At 51.2% G+C, this 15142-nt stretch overlaps 6 protein-coding genes across 6 annotated transcripts; 3 read left to right on the top strand and 3 right to left on the bottom strand.

The window, feature by feature from the left end:
• Positions 1-1540: 1540 nt before the first annotated feature.
• Positions 1541-2337, bottom strand: N7532_006478 (putative nuclear distribution protein RO10; the record flags this gene model as incomplete). Its single annotated transcript, XM_056618972.1, has 2 exons — positions 1541-1947; positions 2106-2337. 2 exons carry the CDS (start codon positions 2335-2337, stop codon positions 1541-1543), a joined length of 639 nt encoding a protein of 212 aa, XP_056475131.1.
• Positions 2338-2659: 322 nt separating this feature from the next.
• On the bottom strand, positions 2660-5450 carry N7532_006477 (ubiquitin-associated-like domain-containing protein; the record flags this gene model as incomplete). The annotated part of the gene is made up of 5 exons (XM_056618971.1): positions 2660-3028; positions 3086-3540; positions 3596-5059; positions 5115-5298; positions 5364-5450. 5 exons carry the CDS (start codon positions 5448-5450, stop codon positions 2660-2662), a joined length of 2559 nt encoding a protein of 852 aa, XP_056475130.1.
• A 1007-nt stretch (positions 5451-6457) lies between these two features.
• On the top strand, positions 6458-7639 carry N7532_006476 (SET domain protein; the record flags this gene model as incomplete). The annotated part of the gene is made up of 1 exon (XM_056618970.1): positions 6458-7639. The coding sequence occupies one exon, from the start codon at positions 6458-6460 to the stop codon at positions 7637-7639; it is 1182 nt and encodes a 393-aa protein (XP_056475129.1).
• A 360-nt stretch (positions 7640-7999) lies between these two features.
• Positions 8000-10182, top strand: N7532_006475 (uncharacterized protein; the record flags this gene model as incomplete). Its single annotated transcript, XM_056618969.1, has 7 exons — positions 8000-8113; positions 8198-8268; positions 8338-8485; positions 8543-8578; positions 8637-9683; positions 9740-10016; positions 10067-10182. 7 exons carry the CDS (start codon positions 8000-8002, stop codon positions 10180-10182), a joined length of 1809 nt encoding a protein of 602 aa, XP_056475128.1.
• Positions 10183-12344: 2162 nt separating this feature from the next.
• On the bottom strand, positions 12345-13077 carry N7532_006474 (uncharacterized protein; the record flags this gene model as incomplete). The annotated part of the gene is made up of 2 exons (XM_056618968.1): positions 12345-12799; positions 12936-13077. 2 exons carry the CDS (start codon positions 13075-13077, stop codon positions 12345-12347), a joined length of 597 nt encoding a protein of 198 aa, XP_056475127.1.
• A 308-nt stretch (positions 13078-13385) lies between these two features.
• N7532_006473 (spermidine synthase) lies at positions 13386-15054 on the top strand (the record flags this gene model as incomplete). Its single annotated transcript, XM_056618967.1, has 3 exons — positions 13386-14323; positions 14382-14688; positions 14749-15054. Coding segments are annotated over 3 exons (1551 nt in total), but the record flags the coding sequence as incomplete, so codon positions are not given.
• Between the last annotated feature and the right edge of the window lie 88 nt (positions 15055-15142).

The following is a 15142-nucleotide window of genomic DNA, read 5'->3' as shown; positions in this document are numbered from 1 at the left end:
GGAAGCGCAGAAGGCAGGTACCGGCACAAGCACAGGAACTTTCCAGGAGAGAAAAAAAAGGTTAAGTGCTGGTGTTTCCAGTGGTTCGTACCTTTTTCTTGTGAGACAGACGTGGGTTTCAATAATTCACCAAGGGGCGGAACCGGACAGGAACGCAAGTCGACTGTCGGGAACCGAAAAAAGGGCGTCAAAGAAAGTGAAGGTAAGCAGAGGGCCGAGAGGGCGAAGACACAGCACCAGGCTGGAGAACGGAAGGATTAACGAGTGGATGGTGAATTGGGGGGATGCGAGAAGGAGAAGAGATGAAGTGGCCGTGGCAGTGGCAGTGGCAGTGGGCCGCCCCAAACACACAGACGCGCCCCTGGAATCGAGACCAAAGTGGAATCCGGGAAATGAGGCCTCCACCGATTCCACCCGGGCCTGGCCGGAATGGCAAGCCGTTGCGCAGTGGAGTGTCAGGGTTCATGTTTGATGAGCCCTATTTTACATATCTAAGTATCCCTTTGTTAACTACCGTAGGGTATTCACGATCATCTCAGGGTCAGGCACGTCCTGGAATGAGGTGAAAGCGGTTTCTATAAATAACGCCTTAGTAAGTGGCTCCGCTTTGCAGACGACGCGCGGGTTACATCGTCAGCACTGCAGGAGAGACAAAGAGATCAAAGAATTACACTTGTATAGTGTTATAGGGAACAATCAATCGCTCAAGACTCTGAGTATACATTGTATACTCCATGCGAATCCACTCCATCATTTTTACATAGCACTACAAACTGTTAGTGCATGCTGAATGAACATGCCATCCCCACGCCCCACTCCGATCGGATCGCTTACACTGGCGTCGTTTGCTTCTTCTGCGCCCCATCAGGCCTCGTGTTGGTCGTTCAATAGTCCATGCACTGGCCGTGTTGGCCGAGGTATATGTATGTAATTGCTTATATTTATAGCGGCCATCACTATTTTAGACTATGGCTATATCAAGGGACCCGATATTCATATCACTGACTCCTATCGTTCTCAACCAGCCCAGCGGACTCCGAACTGTCAGCCCACACAGTTCACCAACAATCCGGGGTAGACGTCGCAGCATTCCAGCTGATCTCACTGGAATGCCCGATACGTCTCGTGTCCTGCGCTCCGTTCTCCATTCCGATCGGCCTCGTCCGAGGTTGTCGGAAGCGACAGCCCTCATTGCAGATGGCACCGGTATGTGATCGGATGCCCGACGGCGCTGTCCGTTGCTCAGCTCGTCCTTCCAGCATAAAAACAAGGATAAAATTCCTGCTACGACGATGGGCCGGAGAACAATACCTATGTAAAATTCTTCACTGGTGGCCTCCGCCCTAGAGACTACGCTGATCAAAGAATGGATTATATCAACCGCGTGGATTGAGGTCATCGGTATTCACCACTAACCCACTAACACCATACTCTTCAAGGTATAATATGACACAGGGAATATAAACATGAACGCCAAACACAGAGGATATCATAAACAGACCCAACCAGACACTCAATCAAAGCAGAGCAGAGCAAAGACTCAAATCTCATTCTCCCTCCTCTCCTTAAAAACTTCCCGCCTCCTAACCTCCCTCTCTACTCCCTCCAATCGCCCCTCCCACTCAGCCCAACACTCCCCACTCCCAACAAGCCCAATCTCATACCACCGCTGCAAAACACGTGCCGAACGAACCCTCAGTTCCGAGATTGCGCCCGCCTGTTCGGCCTGTGTCGCCGCAAGCCGGTCAAGCTGCGGCTGCAGCTCGATGAGCGCCGCTGAACTCTGCGCGTCAGGGATGGGGAGGTCATTGAGTGAGGTCAGTCGGGAGGCGGTTTCGGGGAAGGCGGTCGCGTAGGAGAGGACGATGGAGGCGAGGGTTTTGTGAGTGAGACCTTCGGGAATGCAGGCTGGATCGGTGGGGTGGAAAAGGTCTTTGTTGTTGTCATCTTTCGGGTGTCGTTAGCTTATATTGTATTTATCTCCTCGTTGGATGTGGAATTGAAGAGGAGTGTGTGTTAACTCCATTGGAGTCCATGTTCTTGGACAATATTGGCAACGAGAGCGCTTGCTCACCCGTAAACAACGACGAGACTGGACAACTTACGTAGCTTAATCACATCTCGGACAGCCGGGACCGCTCTGCTGAGATTTTCAAGCTCCTTCACGAGCCGGGCCATTCGACGCGACACTGTTTCGTCGTGCGAGGCGGGCTTATGCGGTGTGGTTGGCACCCCCGTCCAGTCCGATCCGCCGGTCAGGAGGTATGAGAGGCGATGCAGGCGAGCCTCGAGGAGCTCGATCGTGGCACCGGCCACCGCGTCGCTCTCGACTGACATTGTGCTTTTCTTCTGAGGGATTGGGGGTGGGATTAGACGTGGGATGTTGAGCTCGGCGGGCGTGTTGATGAAAGGCGGATAGCTTGGAAGTGCAAACACGGCAAATGTGGAGACGGTCTATAGCACTACCTCAACGTACAGAACTTCTGTGTAACGAGTTATCGTCCTCGGGTACTTAGTAATAGGTCTATAGCTTCAAATTTCTACAAGGTTGGAAGAAATAAGGTAGTGACCCATGATGTTGGGTATTTTATGGTATTCGGTGATGTTGTCACTTGGCTCTAGATTCATCATTCATGATTTATAGTCTTAACCCGGTCGATCAAGACTTCGCATCCTCGACATGGTCCACCATCTCCTGGTCTTCATCCCCTGAATTCCACACCGAATCATCATCCAAGGCTCGAGAGACTGTAGCCTCACGAGAAGCCTTGTTCTTGCTGGCACTCAGAAGACTGGTCTGAGACTTCTCTTGCATCTCTTTGCCCGATCCGCGCTCGCTGTCAAAGTCGGAAACCTCGTAGTCGAAGACATTCACGTTTCGATCACGGTCGCGCTCTTGAGAGGAGGGATACTGGGTGCTCATGCTGTTATCCTTGCCCGAAGAATCGGACATGTGAGTGTCGCCAGCATTAGCGGTACTTTGCTCGCATTCGGTAGTGAATTCTGCATTGTCCTTTCTGACGAAGCCCTGTTTGGTAGATATTAGCTTCAATGAAATCATCTCAAGAACATAGGCTTTGCTTACCTGGAGCTGCATCGGTGCCGGGCCGGCCTTGGCACCCATCGCGCTTTCACTGGCATACACAAGAAGAACTGTTCTCCATTCCTCTCGAGCGGCGTCGAGGGCTTCACTCTCTTCCACTCTGCGAACAGTGTATCCCATGAAATCGCCGTTTCGCGAGGCCGGCTGCTTGCCCTTCGAGCCTGGCTTTTCTGCCTGGCGAGTCTGGCCATCTTCTGCAGAGTAGCTAATTCGCCACCATTGCTCTTGACCGTTACTACCTTCATCAACCTTCATCGCATCGCCGGAGCTTGTCGTCTCGTTGCGCTTCAAGATGTAGGTGACGTGTGGCTGGGTGCAAACACCACGCAGAGTGTACTTGTGAGTTGGTGGGCTGTTGGGAGAGTCGCTGGGCTCCGTGAGGAATTTCGAATAGCTGCGCATTTTCTCCAGCACTTCCTGTTTCTTGGTTTCAAGACCTAATCACGTTAGCCAAACCATCCTCTCTCTATTATTTGTATGTCAGGTCCTTACCATCCAATTTGGACTGCACCTTTCCCGCCCTGTATTTCAGGTCACGCACAAGTTTCTCCTTTCTCTCTGTAGTCCATGAGGGGTCATTCCTCGCAACGTGACCTCTCATCACCACAGGTACAGCCTCGGCAGTTTGCTCGAAGAGCTCCTTCACCGTAAGATTTCCACAGGGCTTTCGCGGCCAGGTCCAAGTACTGATTTGCTTCTCAAGGTCCTGGATCTCTGCCATGACTTCCAGTCTCCTGGCCCGGAAATCGAGCGCGATTTCTCTGCAACTGCTCAGATAGCGGTCCGGGTAGAAAACGACTGGAGCTTCAACATTCAAGGACTTAGAGTTCTCGAAGGAATCCAGTTTCATAACGAGAATTTCTCCGACGTGCTCAAGCCATACATCATCAAGTTCCTGGCCGGGCTGATCACTCCACATCGCAGTGTCTAGAACATCATAAAGAGTCTGACCGTGCTCTTGCTCGACCTGGGGCCCGAAAACAAACATATCTTTTTCAATTGGTTCGTCGCCTTCCATTCCGTCGAATGGAGTCCGTTTGTAGGCGTGAGACATGAAAATTGTCGACAGTGGATTTTCAGGATCCGCTCGGAGTGCTGCACGATGCCAGGACTCTAGGAACCGAGAGATGACTTCCTCCGAATCGGATGAGCCGTCGTTGAGAGCCTTGAGGTTTGCGAGCGCATCGCTGCTACCATAGGCGCGTTCCGTAGAGTCCAGGAATGCCATCAGTCGCTGAGTTTCATAGATGATGTCGTCCCAGTCATTGTCCGCACTATGCCCGTCGTGAACGGTCACAATTTTCGGTAAATTGATCGGTTGTCCATTCCACCACTGTGAGTCTTGTCCATAATCAAAAAGAACCTTTTTTCTGAGCATGAAAGCCTCCCGCGCAAGAGGGATCCCGTGGAGGATAGTGAGCAATCCGCCGAGGTAGAGATTGTTGTTTGTGGGCCGGATGAAGGCAGGCTGGTCCATAACTCTCTTTCGATCTTCGGGGTCAGGGCCCGTCATGACTTCTTGCGAGGTAGCGTTGAAAAGGGTCATGGCCCATGCGCCCGAGTCGTAATCGTCACGCGTCGTTGAACCGGATTGCGCTTGTTTGTTCGTAACTCCGGTCTCCTGTTGTCCCATGCCCTGATTGAGCGACATGGCGACAGCCTGCTGCAGATCTTGTTCCTCGCGCTGAGCCAAGGACATATTATTGCCCGAAACTGATTTGCCTTCGCCATACGACGGGTGTGTGTCAGCACGGGGTACTTTGTCCACCCACCAATTCCACCAGTCCTCGGATGTGTGACGTAGCTCACCGATGTTTCTCTGCGCAGGTTGTGCAGTGGCATTATCATAACCCGGAGGCTGCGTCGCATCGATCATGTTAGTTCGAGAAGGGGGGCGAGAAGGAGGAGCCGTAGGTGGTACGCTTGGGGTATGGTCTTGCTGGCCGAATCCGATCGCTGTAACGAGCTCCGTTAGCTTCGTAAGTCAAATAAGAGGGCATGAGATACCAACGAGTCCCACTATTGTCATTGTAGAAGCCAGGTGTCTGTTGTAGTAAAGGCCTGTCAATGTCCATTCCTTTGTCTGGGCTCTTGCCTAATGTGAGGTCTTTCGGAGTTTCAATCACCTTTGGGTGGGGACCTGTAGGGTCTTCGAAATACGCGTTAATGGCTCGTTGTGAATCGAGGCTGTGTGCCTATCATATTGTATGAGTCAATCATCATACTAGCAACGGGGACAGGAAAACAGAGCAGTACTGACCTTGAGAAAGCCAATCGCTTGTTCGCGGGTCGTGCTGGTGAAGCTGACAAAATTGTCGATCGCGTCCTCCGGCGGTTCGGAAGCCATGATGGCAGACTCGAGGACTACCTGGCTGAGTCGGAGAGGGCGATCAATTGTCGAGCATGCACGTTGCGGAGCGAGGTTCAGGTCCAGAAACAAAGCGCGTGGAGAGCGGATTACCGCAACCGCATGCTTCCCCACCACATGACGCCAAGCCCCACCGCTTCTGATACCGCTTTCCCTTTCTTTGGCTTCCCGCGGGCTATTGCCCCGCTTATTTGGTAGGTACTACTAAGCTAGTACACCAAACAGGTCGGCCAGGGGAATCTTGCCGCATCTGATTTTGAACTTGCCATTGATATATTACTATGATCACATCTGCTTATTCTATATCTTGAATCTCGCAGCAGCTTTACCCGCCCTTCACAGTTGACGTCAACTATGCGAAACATCTAGGAACGTATATTTCCAAAGCCATGGCCCATCAATCGCAACAGCATGGTCGACTAAGAGAAGATATCACCATATCTGTCTCACATACATTCCCCAAACGCACACACATCATGCTAATAGGTTGCGGCAGGCATATTCCTCATCGGCAGCGCGGGCAACACGGCTGGACCTCTGGTCAAGTCGCCAACAATACCATTCAAACGGCGATTTTCAAAAGGATGATAAACCTCAAACGAGGAATTACCTATTAAGCTATTGGCTGCCTTTGTGATAAAGCTGCTCTTTGTTGTGCTGAGTGGACGCTTTAGTCCAGCTCTTGAACAATGGCGCTATTTCAAGGCTTTTGTTCGTCCTTACTCATCAATGGATCCCTTGTGCAGGATGAAATCATTATCCTGATCCATCACTCGTTTCACTTTTACTCAGCTCGAGGTGTGGAGAAATATAAAGCGACCAGAATCCATCCTCAGACCTTCATCGGTCGAGGCAGTCATCTTCAGACATTCAAAAAGATACCAACGAGTTCACAACGAGAGCCTCTTGCCTAACGACTATGTTGCCCTTTCGCTTCTCATCGCAAAAGATTGAAAACGATGTCCAAGCGTCCTGTACAAGCCGAAATGGAGGGTCAGCCCGTTGCAAAGCACAGCCAACCGAATCTCCAGCAGATGGATCTCGTCGATCGTTGCAATGAGATCATCAGTGCAATATTTTGGGATCTCAATGCTGCCTGTCAAATGCCCTTGATTGTCCAAGGTAAACCCGAAGGAATAGATTGGCAATACTATGAGATAATGAAAAACTCTACTCAAGCGTTCATCGATCAGACCTTTATGGCATTGGTTGAATGTGAGTCGAACCCCGCCAACGCGAGCCGACACATCCAGGCACTTGATATACTCTCTTGGAAAATTTACACTATTTGTGCTCACGCAGAAGCATTTCGCAGACTTTTTGAGACTGAGACCGATGAAATCTGGGACAAGGTATTGGAGCTCGTCAAAGCTGAAGAACGCAGTGTTGAGGTCTTTGCATGCACTCGAGGTTTGGAATGGCGTGGGCCCCTGCTAACTAAAGCTAGTGACAGAGAGTGGCCACATTTGCAAGAGGCGCTAGCTCCAGAGATCAATACCGCGGTCTTCCACCCCCATCAAGTGGTGCAGACCCAGGATGGCTATCTTCGGCTGGCTACCTTCGAAGGGCATGTTCAAGCCAATATTTCAGAGAGTTTTCACAATGCAAAGAATTTCCCGGAAGGCAAATACCTCCGACTGAGAGATGCTGATACCTATCCCCTGCTTCGTGAGCCAAAATGGGGCCCCTGCGCTCTTTGCGGAAGCCTTGAGAGATGCAATTGTCAGCCAGTCTTTTTAGCTGGTGATCTGGTTGAACTCAGGGAGTATCCAGGCAAGGGCATTGGTACACGAACTTTGACTAACCTTCAGCCAGACACCTGGATTGGCAATTTTGTCGGGGAGTTGTTTCCTACCTCTCATCGCGAAGGCTACTGGAGCTTCGCCGGCACATTCTGCCCGCCAGGTCGTACTCGCAGATTGCAAGATTACAAGGCCAACATTAACCCCGAACGATTTGGCAACTGGACTCGTTTTGCTAACCACCACTGTGAAGAGAATACGCACGCCGGTTCATTTCTCGCAGGAGGTCGTGCCAATATAGCATTCAAGGTGGACCAAAAGATCAATGCTTTTGACGAGGTCCTCATTAACTATGGCAGGGGATACTGGCAAGGTGCTGGAAGAAAATGCCTATGTGGTAGTAAGAACTGTGTTTCCAAGAGGTGATACGAGTTCTCACATGTGTAAGGGTAGCTAGGCTCAATAATTAAAGACGCATAAGCTTCTCAAGGTATATCCATATGTTTTCTACATATACTCAGTCTCGTTCGTACACTATGATAACATGAAGTATTCGTAGTGAATGTGATACGGCCTGACTCCACGCAGGAACCTCGGACCAGCTCAAACCCGCAGCCGCAACCGTGCGGGGAAGCTTCCGCCCGCAGCATGCGATCTTCCACTTCGCGACACTTGGAGTCCCCAGGTGTCTTTGCTCTCTATCCGAGGACTACTTCTCAATTATCTCGGAAAATAGCCATGCAGCTGTCGTGACCGCAGATTGACATCGGAAATTTGCTCGGTACCATGCGACTTTGCGGGGGGATCTTCGGCAGCCTTCGCGCTGGACGACAGCTGCAGTCTGTCCACTTGCATAAGCGAACTGTACTGACCGAGAGCTACGTGCGTGGTCCATTGGATGTAAGTTGCTCTGCTGAAGCTTCCGACGCATCTCTCAACGAACGAAATGGAAGACTGTAGCTGACAAGAATGCGTCTTGGATAGCCGCCCTTGCTTCAGTCAACCGTCGGCGATCACTTTGCGAAAATCGTGGCCCAACATGGAGATCGAACAGCGTCAGTAATACTGCCACTTGAGGAACCTGCTTCCTTAATCTTGCAATGCTGACTAGCAAATACGCGCAGTGTTATCTCGAAACACCAGAACGATCGAGTAACCTATGCCTCCCTTGATGCCAGAAGTAACGCACTTGCTCGGGGCTTGGAGTCGGTTGGCGTGAGAAAGGGTGAAAGAGTAGGCGTGATGCTCGGAAACTCGATGGAATACGCAGTGGTATGTTGCATATTGACTCCGTGGTCCTGAATCAGGCAGCAGACTCACTGATCTCAGGCAACATATGCACTGTTCAAGCTCGGGGCGATCCTGGTATAGCAACCCCACTACGATCCCTGAAAGACATCGTTTTTCTCTGACACAGACGCAGGTTCCACTTAACCCGTCATTTAATTCGACGCAGGTTGTCTCTGCCTTGAGCCACCTCGAATCCAGTCATCTCATCATCAGCGCCGAGTCCAACCTACCTCGCAAGGAGCCCCGCAGCAATATCGCTCTCCTGAAGCATATGGTCGAAGATCTCTCCAGCTCGAGACTCCAATCGGCCCTCATCCCATCCCTCGAGCAAGTTATACTGGTCAACAATTCCGGTGGTCGTGTAGACATTTCTTCTTACAAAAGTCTCACACCCTTCTCCTCCGTCATGTCCCAGCTACCCGGAGACGGCCGTCCCCTGCCCGAACAAAATCTCTCTCCACAGGATATCGTCAATATCCAATTCACATCCGGAACAACTGCTATGCCAAAGGCAGCTTGCCTGAGCCACCATTCTATTCTGAACAATGGTTCTCAGATCGGCGATCGTATGCTGCTTACACCAAACGATGTGATCTGCTGCCCACCTCCAATGTTTCATTGCTTCGGCTCTATCTTGGGCTTCATGGCAACAGCAACGCATGGATCGGCGCTCGTTTTCCCGAGTGAGTCATTCAATGCTCGCGCAGCACTCCAATCCGTACAAGAAGAGAGGTGCACTGCACTCTACGGTGTCCCCACTATGTTCCTCGAAGAACTTGGGCTCATCGCCTCGGGAGAAGTCTCAGAAAATGGCTTCCAACACCTACGTACAGGCATTGCAGCTGGAAGCAGCATTCCCGCTGAATTGATGAAGAAGCTACACCGGATCCTGAACCTGACCGAGCTGACAATTTGCTACGGCATGACGGAGACAAGCCCTGTGTCTGCTATGACGACTACGGATGATCCGATCGACAAGAGAATCAGCACTGTCGGACGATTGATGCCACATGTGGAGGCTAAGGTCGTAAATCCAGAAAATAAGTCCCAGGTCCTTCCTATTGAGACTCGTGGTGAGCTCGCGGTCAGTGGTTACCTTCTGATGAAGGAGTACTGGGGAGATCCCAAACGAACCGCCGAAGTGATGATTCCAGACGCATCCGGGAAGATGTGGATGCATGTGAGTTGCTCTTGGTGTCCTAAAACCCATGCGAGATCTAACATCTTTCATTACAGACCGGAGATGAAGCGTCTATTACAGAGGACGGCTATATCACGATCACTGGCCGCATCAAAGACCTAATTATCCGGGGTGGAGAAAACATCCATCCCCTGGAGATCGAAAATTGTCTCCTGGCCCATTCTGGTGTCGCCGATGTTTCTGTCGTCGGTGTACCAGACGAACGATATGGAGAAGTGGTCGCCGCGTTCGTCGCCCCAGAGCAAGGCATCAAGCAGGTTACTGTCGAAGAAATACAGCAGTGGGTGCGTGGGGAGCTTAGCAACCATCTGGGTAAGTGTCCCTATAAAACACGAAGTTTTTTGGGTACTAATTTGCTCTAGTTCCCAGATATGTCTTCTTCCTCGGTCCCTCGGACACATTCCCTAAGACTGCTAGCGGCAAGATTCAGAAATTTAAGCTCCGAGAACAGGCCATCGAGCTACTCGCCAGTGCTTGAGGAGTTTTTGAACGAAGCATAAATACATCAGCACGACATATCCACCCAGCGGTGGCAACTGAAGGATCACATTGTGATGCGGAATCATCCTTACACCACAACACTATGTGACTGTAAAATGAGCGCCGAAATGGCTATATTCGACGTCATCCTAAGCGTTCATTTTACCAATATCGTAGTCATCAAATTATCACATGATCGAAATCAACCCACTCTAATCATTTGCTCCCGGAATACTCCCGGAGCACTCATGGCTAGTCAGGGATCAGCCCCGCCCTATTCAGACTGCTCGATGATTAGGTACGTCATAAGTGTCTCTTCACTAGCATTTCTTTGTAGCCCATTGTATAAAAATAAATCGATGGCTTTGTCAGGTATTGATGCCACCTCAGGCCTTGGGCTTCAATACATAAATAGTCCCTGCTCCCGCCTGCTCGTAATTTTTCTTCAGAGCTATTCATCCAAAACAATTTCTTTCAATAAACGATAAGAAGGGCTTGATGTATAAAAGACACCCATTCACGCACATGCACCTAGTTTTTTCTCGATCAATCTTACATTGTTATTTTGATATACCTTTGATTATATCTTCACTGTTCGACCAAGCCAAACATTCTACAAGAAGGGAGCTCTTCGGACTGGCCTACTTGGCACACTCGACTGGCGCACCTTTGCAGGCATCCTAAAGACCCGAAACCGCAGTAAGGCGTGGCGTCGCAACGGTACAGTTGCGGACCGCTTGAAGACTCAGCATACTAGGCAAGTATCACCCAGGAAACCCCGTTTCACACCGTGCCCAGTCGCGCCCCTTGTAACGGGCGGCGTATCGGTCCCTTCCTTTCCGTCGTTCTTCACCTGCTAGCCCTGAATTTATTGAGAGTCATTGCGGTTTCCGTCACCTTCTACTCACCCTCTACTCACCCTACATCCAATTTTCCCATTCTGTGAGGATGCCAAAAATGGCATCTTGCTACCAGCGCTCATTGGTCGGAGGTACTATAGAGGACTACAGCCTGGATAGGCCATAAAACCGCCAGATCACCTTCTCTTTCTCGTCTTAGTTTTCTTTGGAGGAAAAGTGTTGTCTCGTGAGTGATACAATTGAGATAAGAATCTTGCTATGGTGACTGTACTTGCTGGAAATTTAAAAGTAGGACCGAATTTATCTGTGTACTGACGAGACCAGTCTAGGTACCATTGAGTCGGCAAATATTTTAGAAACAGTGACGCCGAAAGTCAGCACCGTAGGCCAAGGAGTGTTCATGTTTGAGGCATCAATAGACTCGACCCTCGGGGTGAGTAAGCGGTGAACATCCAGACGCGCTTTCTCCCTTGACGGTCCATTGCCGCGCCAGGTGGCGGACCCCAGGACGGCGTCAACTCCCAATTTACATAGTTCGATTAGATAACGAATAATGCTTTCCAATAGGGATGGAAGATACAATCGCCGAGCTTCGTCGTCAGCTTGAAGAGAGACAGGCGCGAGAAGAGGCGGAGCACCGCCAGGGAGAGGAAAGAGCTTAGGATGTCACACGTGAACAGATCATACTATTAAATCATCTATCACTGTAGCCAAGCTTATCAAGATTCTCTAAATTTTGAATTAGAGTGCAAATCCAATGACATTTTAGATGCCACTTCCACAACGCCTTTTTTTGAGCACCGTATACTACTATTCTACCTGATTCCATGCCTGTTCACCTATGGTGCTGATCGTGATGCCACCTGGTCATCTACCCAGTCACCTACTAGTAGAAACTAGAATGGCTTGGCTAGGCATGCCATGGGAGCTTCACGCGGTGGGGTGGTTTTCAATCCGAAGGATTCCGCGTGACGTAGGCTCTGGGACAGGAGCTGCAAGTGCGAGGACTAGATCCCAGAAGACCGTCCCATACGCATAGGTCGCAGTTTGCAGTTTGCAGGAGTGGCGTCATGGCAATGGCAAGAATCGTGTTGGGAAATACGACGCAGCTCGGTGCCCCATATTCCCTTCATATAGATTCCAACCCTTATACCAGCAGTCCATCTGTAGACTCATCCGGGTGCTGAGAGCGCTGTTTTCAAACATATCCGGGGGTGTTTGAGCGCTATCACCCTCTCATGGGCGAGGTCATGATACGCGAAGCGTCATCCTGGTGACTTGTTGCCTCCGGGCTCCCCATTCAAAAATCCTGAATGCCAGTCTCGCCTTGAAGTTGGGCCTTAGCCTCTTCGCCACGGACATCACCGACTACCCACTCCGGCTCCTCATCTGCAAAGTATTTGTCCTGCTCCTCCGACAAGTCATCGTACTCTTCGTTTTCGTCGACGGTCTTATAGTCGAAATCCATGTCACCACCCCGTATAAATCGCAATCCCATCTCCCACTTCCAAGCTTCCTCTCCGTCCTCCTTGCTGGTAGGGATGTCGTCACGGTCCTCGGCCAGTATCTCCCCATCCGGTCCGCGGGTGTAGCTGAACATGGCTTGGGGATCCGGGTGTGCCAGCGCATCTATCTTCGCCTCAGAGCGCATCAAGTCTGCCTGCAAGATACCCGAGAAGCCTTTCTCGCGGCCGTCGGCCTCTCTTTCCTGCGACGTCTGGAATCGGCGGATGAGGCGATCGTACAACAAGGGGTCTAAACCGGTGAATCCCACAGTAATTAGCATCAGTACTTTTAGGGCTCCGCTGCATGCGCATTCAACCTGCATCTCGCAGCACCATGCGACAGACAGGTTAGGTGCGTGGGCAGTTAGGGAAAAGAGCGAGCACACCGGCTAGCTCGAGCTCCGCCGAGAAGTATTCTGGGTGCTGGTCGAGGTACCGCTTGCGACGGTTCTTGACCTGGACAGAAAGACGCTTCCCGTCGGGCGTGCCTGGGTACGTAAACCCGGTGTCGTTGGGTAAATGTGGCATCTTCGCGCTCTGCTAACGGTTGTTTCAAGTTGAGTCGCGAAGTTGTGGGGAACTGCAAGTTGGGAACGCGGAAGACGGCGGCAAAAGGCGTTGTTTCTGCCACTTCGCGGCTTCTTTTTTTTCTGCGGTTTGAGATGCTGTCGGTCTGAACAAGTAAGTCGAGTGAGCCCTAGAAAAGGCCCCTGGGTTTTCCGAGGGCCTATGTCTCCGATGATTCACATCGGACTTGACTGACAATTCCTCCCAGCTGCGCCCTTAAGCTACCTCGCCGTTGATATTGGCTCCAAAGGTCTGATAGCTTGATAATCATGTCTATCGAACAATTCATCCGGCAAGTCGATCTCCCTCGGCTCGGCTCAGGCTTGGTATTGCTGTTTCTGGCGGCCTTTTACTCGCCGGTCATGTTGCTGGTGCTGTCGCCGGTGTATGGCTCCCTTCCGTCGCACATCTTCCACGGCTACGGCGTGGCAATCTTCGCCGGTGCTGGTTGGTTCCTGAAAGATCAGATCATGAAGCGCGTTGGTCGTATAGCCGCGTACATGCTTCCTGTCCTGGCTTTCTGGGTGCCGACTTTGCAGTACTTCCTAATGCAACAGAGCTCCAAGCTGGGTAACCCGGCCGGCCCTGTCATCACGGAGCTATTCGGTTACTTCCCTTTGATCACACTTACTGTGGCCATTGCTGGAAAGCAAATCCAGTACGCCCTACACCTGGAGGCCCAGGGTGACCTGGTGGTTGAGCATGTGCCCCTTTTGGCCTCATATGCCATTTACTCCCTTGGCGAGCACATTGCGAAGGCCATCCTGTCTTATGCGATCGGTTTTACCGTTTTCTTCACCCGCGCTGGTCTTCAATTTGTTATTGCGGCTCTTTACGCTGCGGTTATTCCCTCCAAGATGCTTCTTCTGGCCATTCCGTCTATCCTTTTCTCTCTGACTTCGGATGTCCACTTTGGCGGAATCAACGGTGTCAACTCTGCCATCCGTCACGAGGGCTATTCGCTCATTGAGCGACAGGAGTCATACACTGGATACATCTCTATCCTGGAAAACCAGCACGATGGCTTCCGTGTCATGCGCTGCGACCACAGTCTCCTCGGCGGTCAGTGGATCAAGACAGCACCCGGCTACCACCCTGAGGTTGAGGACCCCATCTATGCTATCTTTGCTATGCTTGAAGCTGTCCGCTTAGTCGAGCCTGACCACGGTCACCCTCGTGTGGACGCAAACAGCAAGGCTTTGGTCATGTAAGTTGAGAGCTTGATAAAGATGGGCATGCTAGATCGATATACTGACAGGAATTAGCGGTCTTGGAATTGGCACTACCCCGGCCGCTCTGATGAAGCACGGCATTGACACAACCATTGTTGAAATTGACCCTGTTGTGCACAAATTTGCCGCCAAGTACTTCAACCTCCCGTCTAACCACAATGTCGCTATCGAGGACGCAACCAAGTTCGTCGAACGCTCCCTCAAGTCGACACCCGCTCCTCAGTACGACTTCATCGTCCACGATGTTTTCACTGGCGGTGCTGAGCCCGCGGAACTTTTCACCGTCGAATTTCTGAAGGACCTGAGATCACTGCTGAAGGAGGACGGTGCCATCGCTATTGTAAATTCTATTCCCTAAACCCCGCACCCAGAAAAATCAGAACTAATAATCTCATGTCAGAACTACGCCGGTGACCTGGAACTCTACCCCACAGGCCTCATTGTCCGCACCATCCAAGCCGTCTTCTCCTCTTGCCGCATTTTCCGCGAACAGCCAGCCGCCCAGGATGACGCAAACCCGAACTTCACCAACATGGTCCTTTTCTGCAAGAAGAGCTCCAGCAGCCCTCTTGAATTCCGCGATGCTGTGCCATCGGATTACCTGCGGAGCCGATCGCGCCAGAGCTACCTTGTCCCGAAGCACGAGCTGAGCCCTGCTCTGTTTTCCACTATTCCCAAGGGGGAAGATCGGTTCTCATTGCGAAGGAGGTTGGCCGACTGCACAAGTACCAGGATCGTGGTGCTTTGGAGCACTGGGGGATTATGCGGAAGGTGATGCCTGATGCTGTGTGGGA

Source organism: Penicillium argentinense (genome assembly GCF_028826775.1).
Source record: "Penicillium argentinense strain IBT 30761 chromosome Unknown utg000005l_segment0_segment0, whole genome shotgun sequence".
In the NCBI taxonomy this organism is placed as follows: Eukaryota; Fungi; Ascomycota; class Eurotiomycetes; order Eurotiales; family Aspergillaceae; genus Penicillium; species Penicillium argentinense.
The sequence above is the reverse complement of the archived record's forward strand: the minus strand, read 5'-3'. Positions and strand labels throughout refer to the sequence as shown.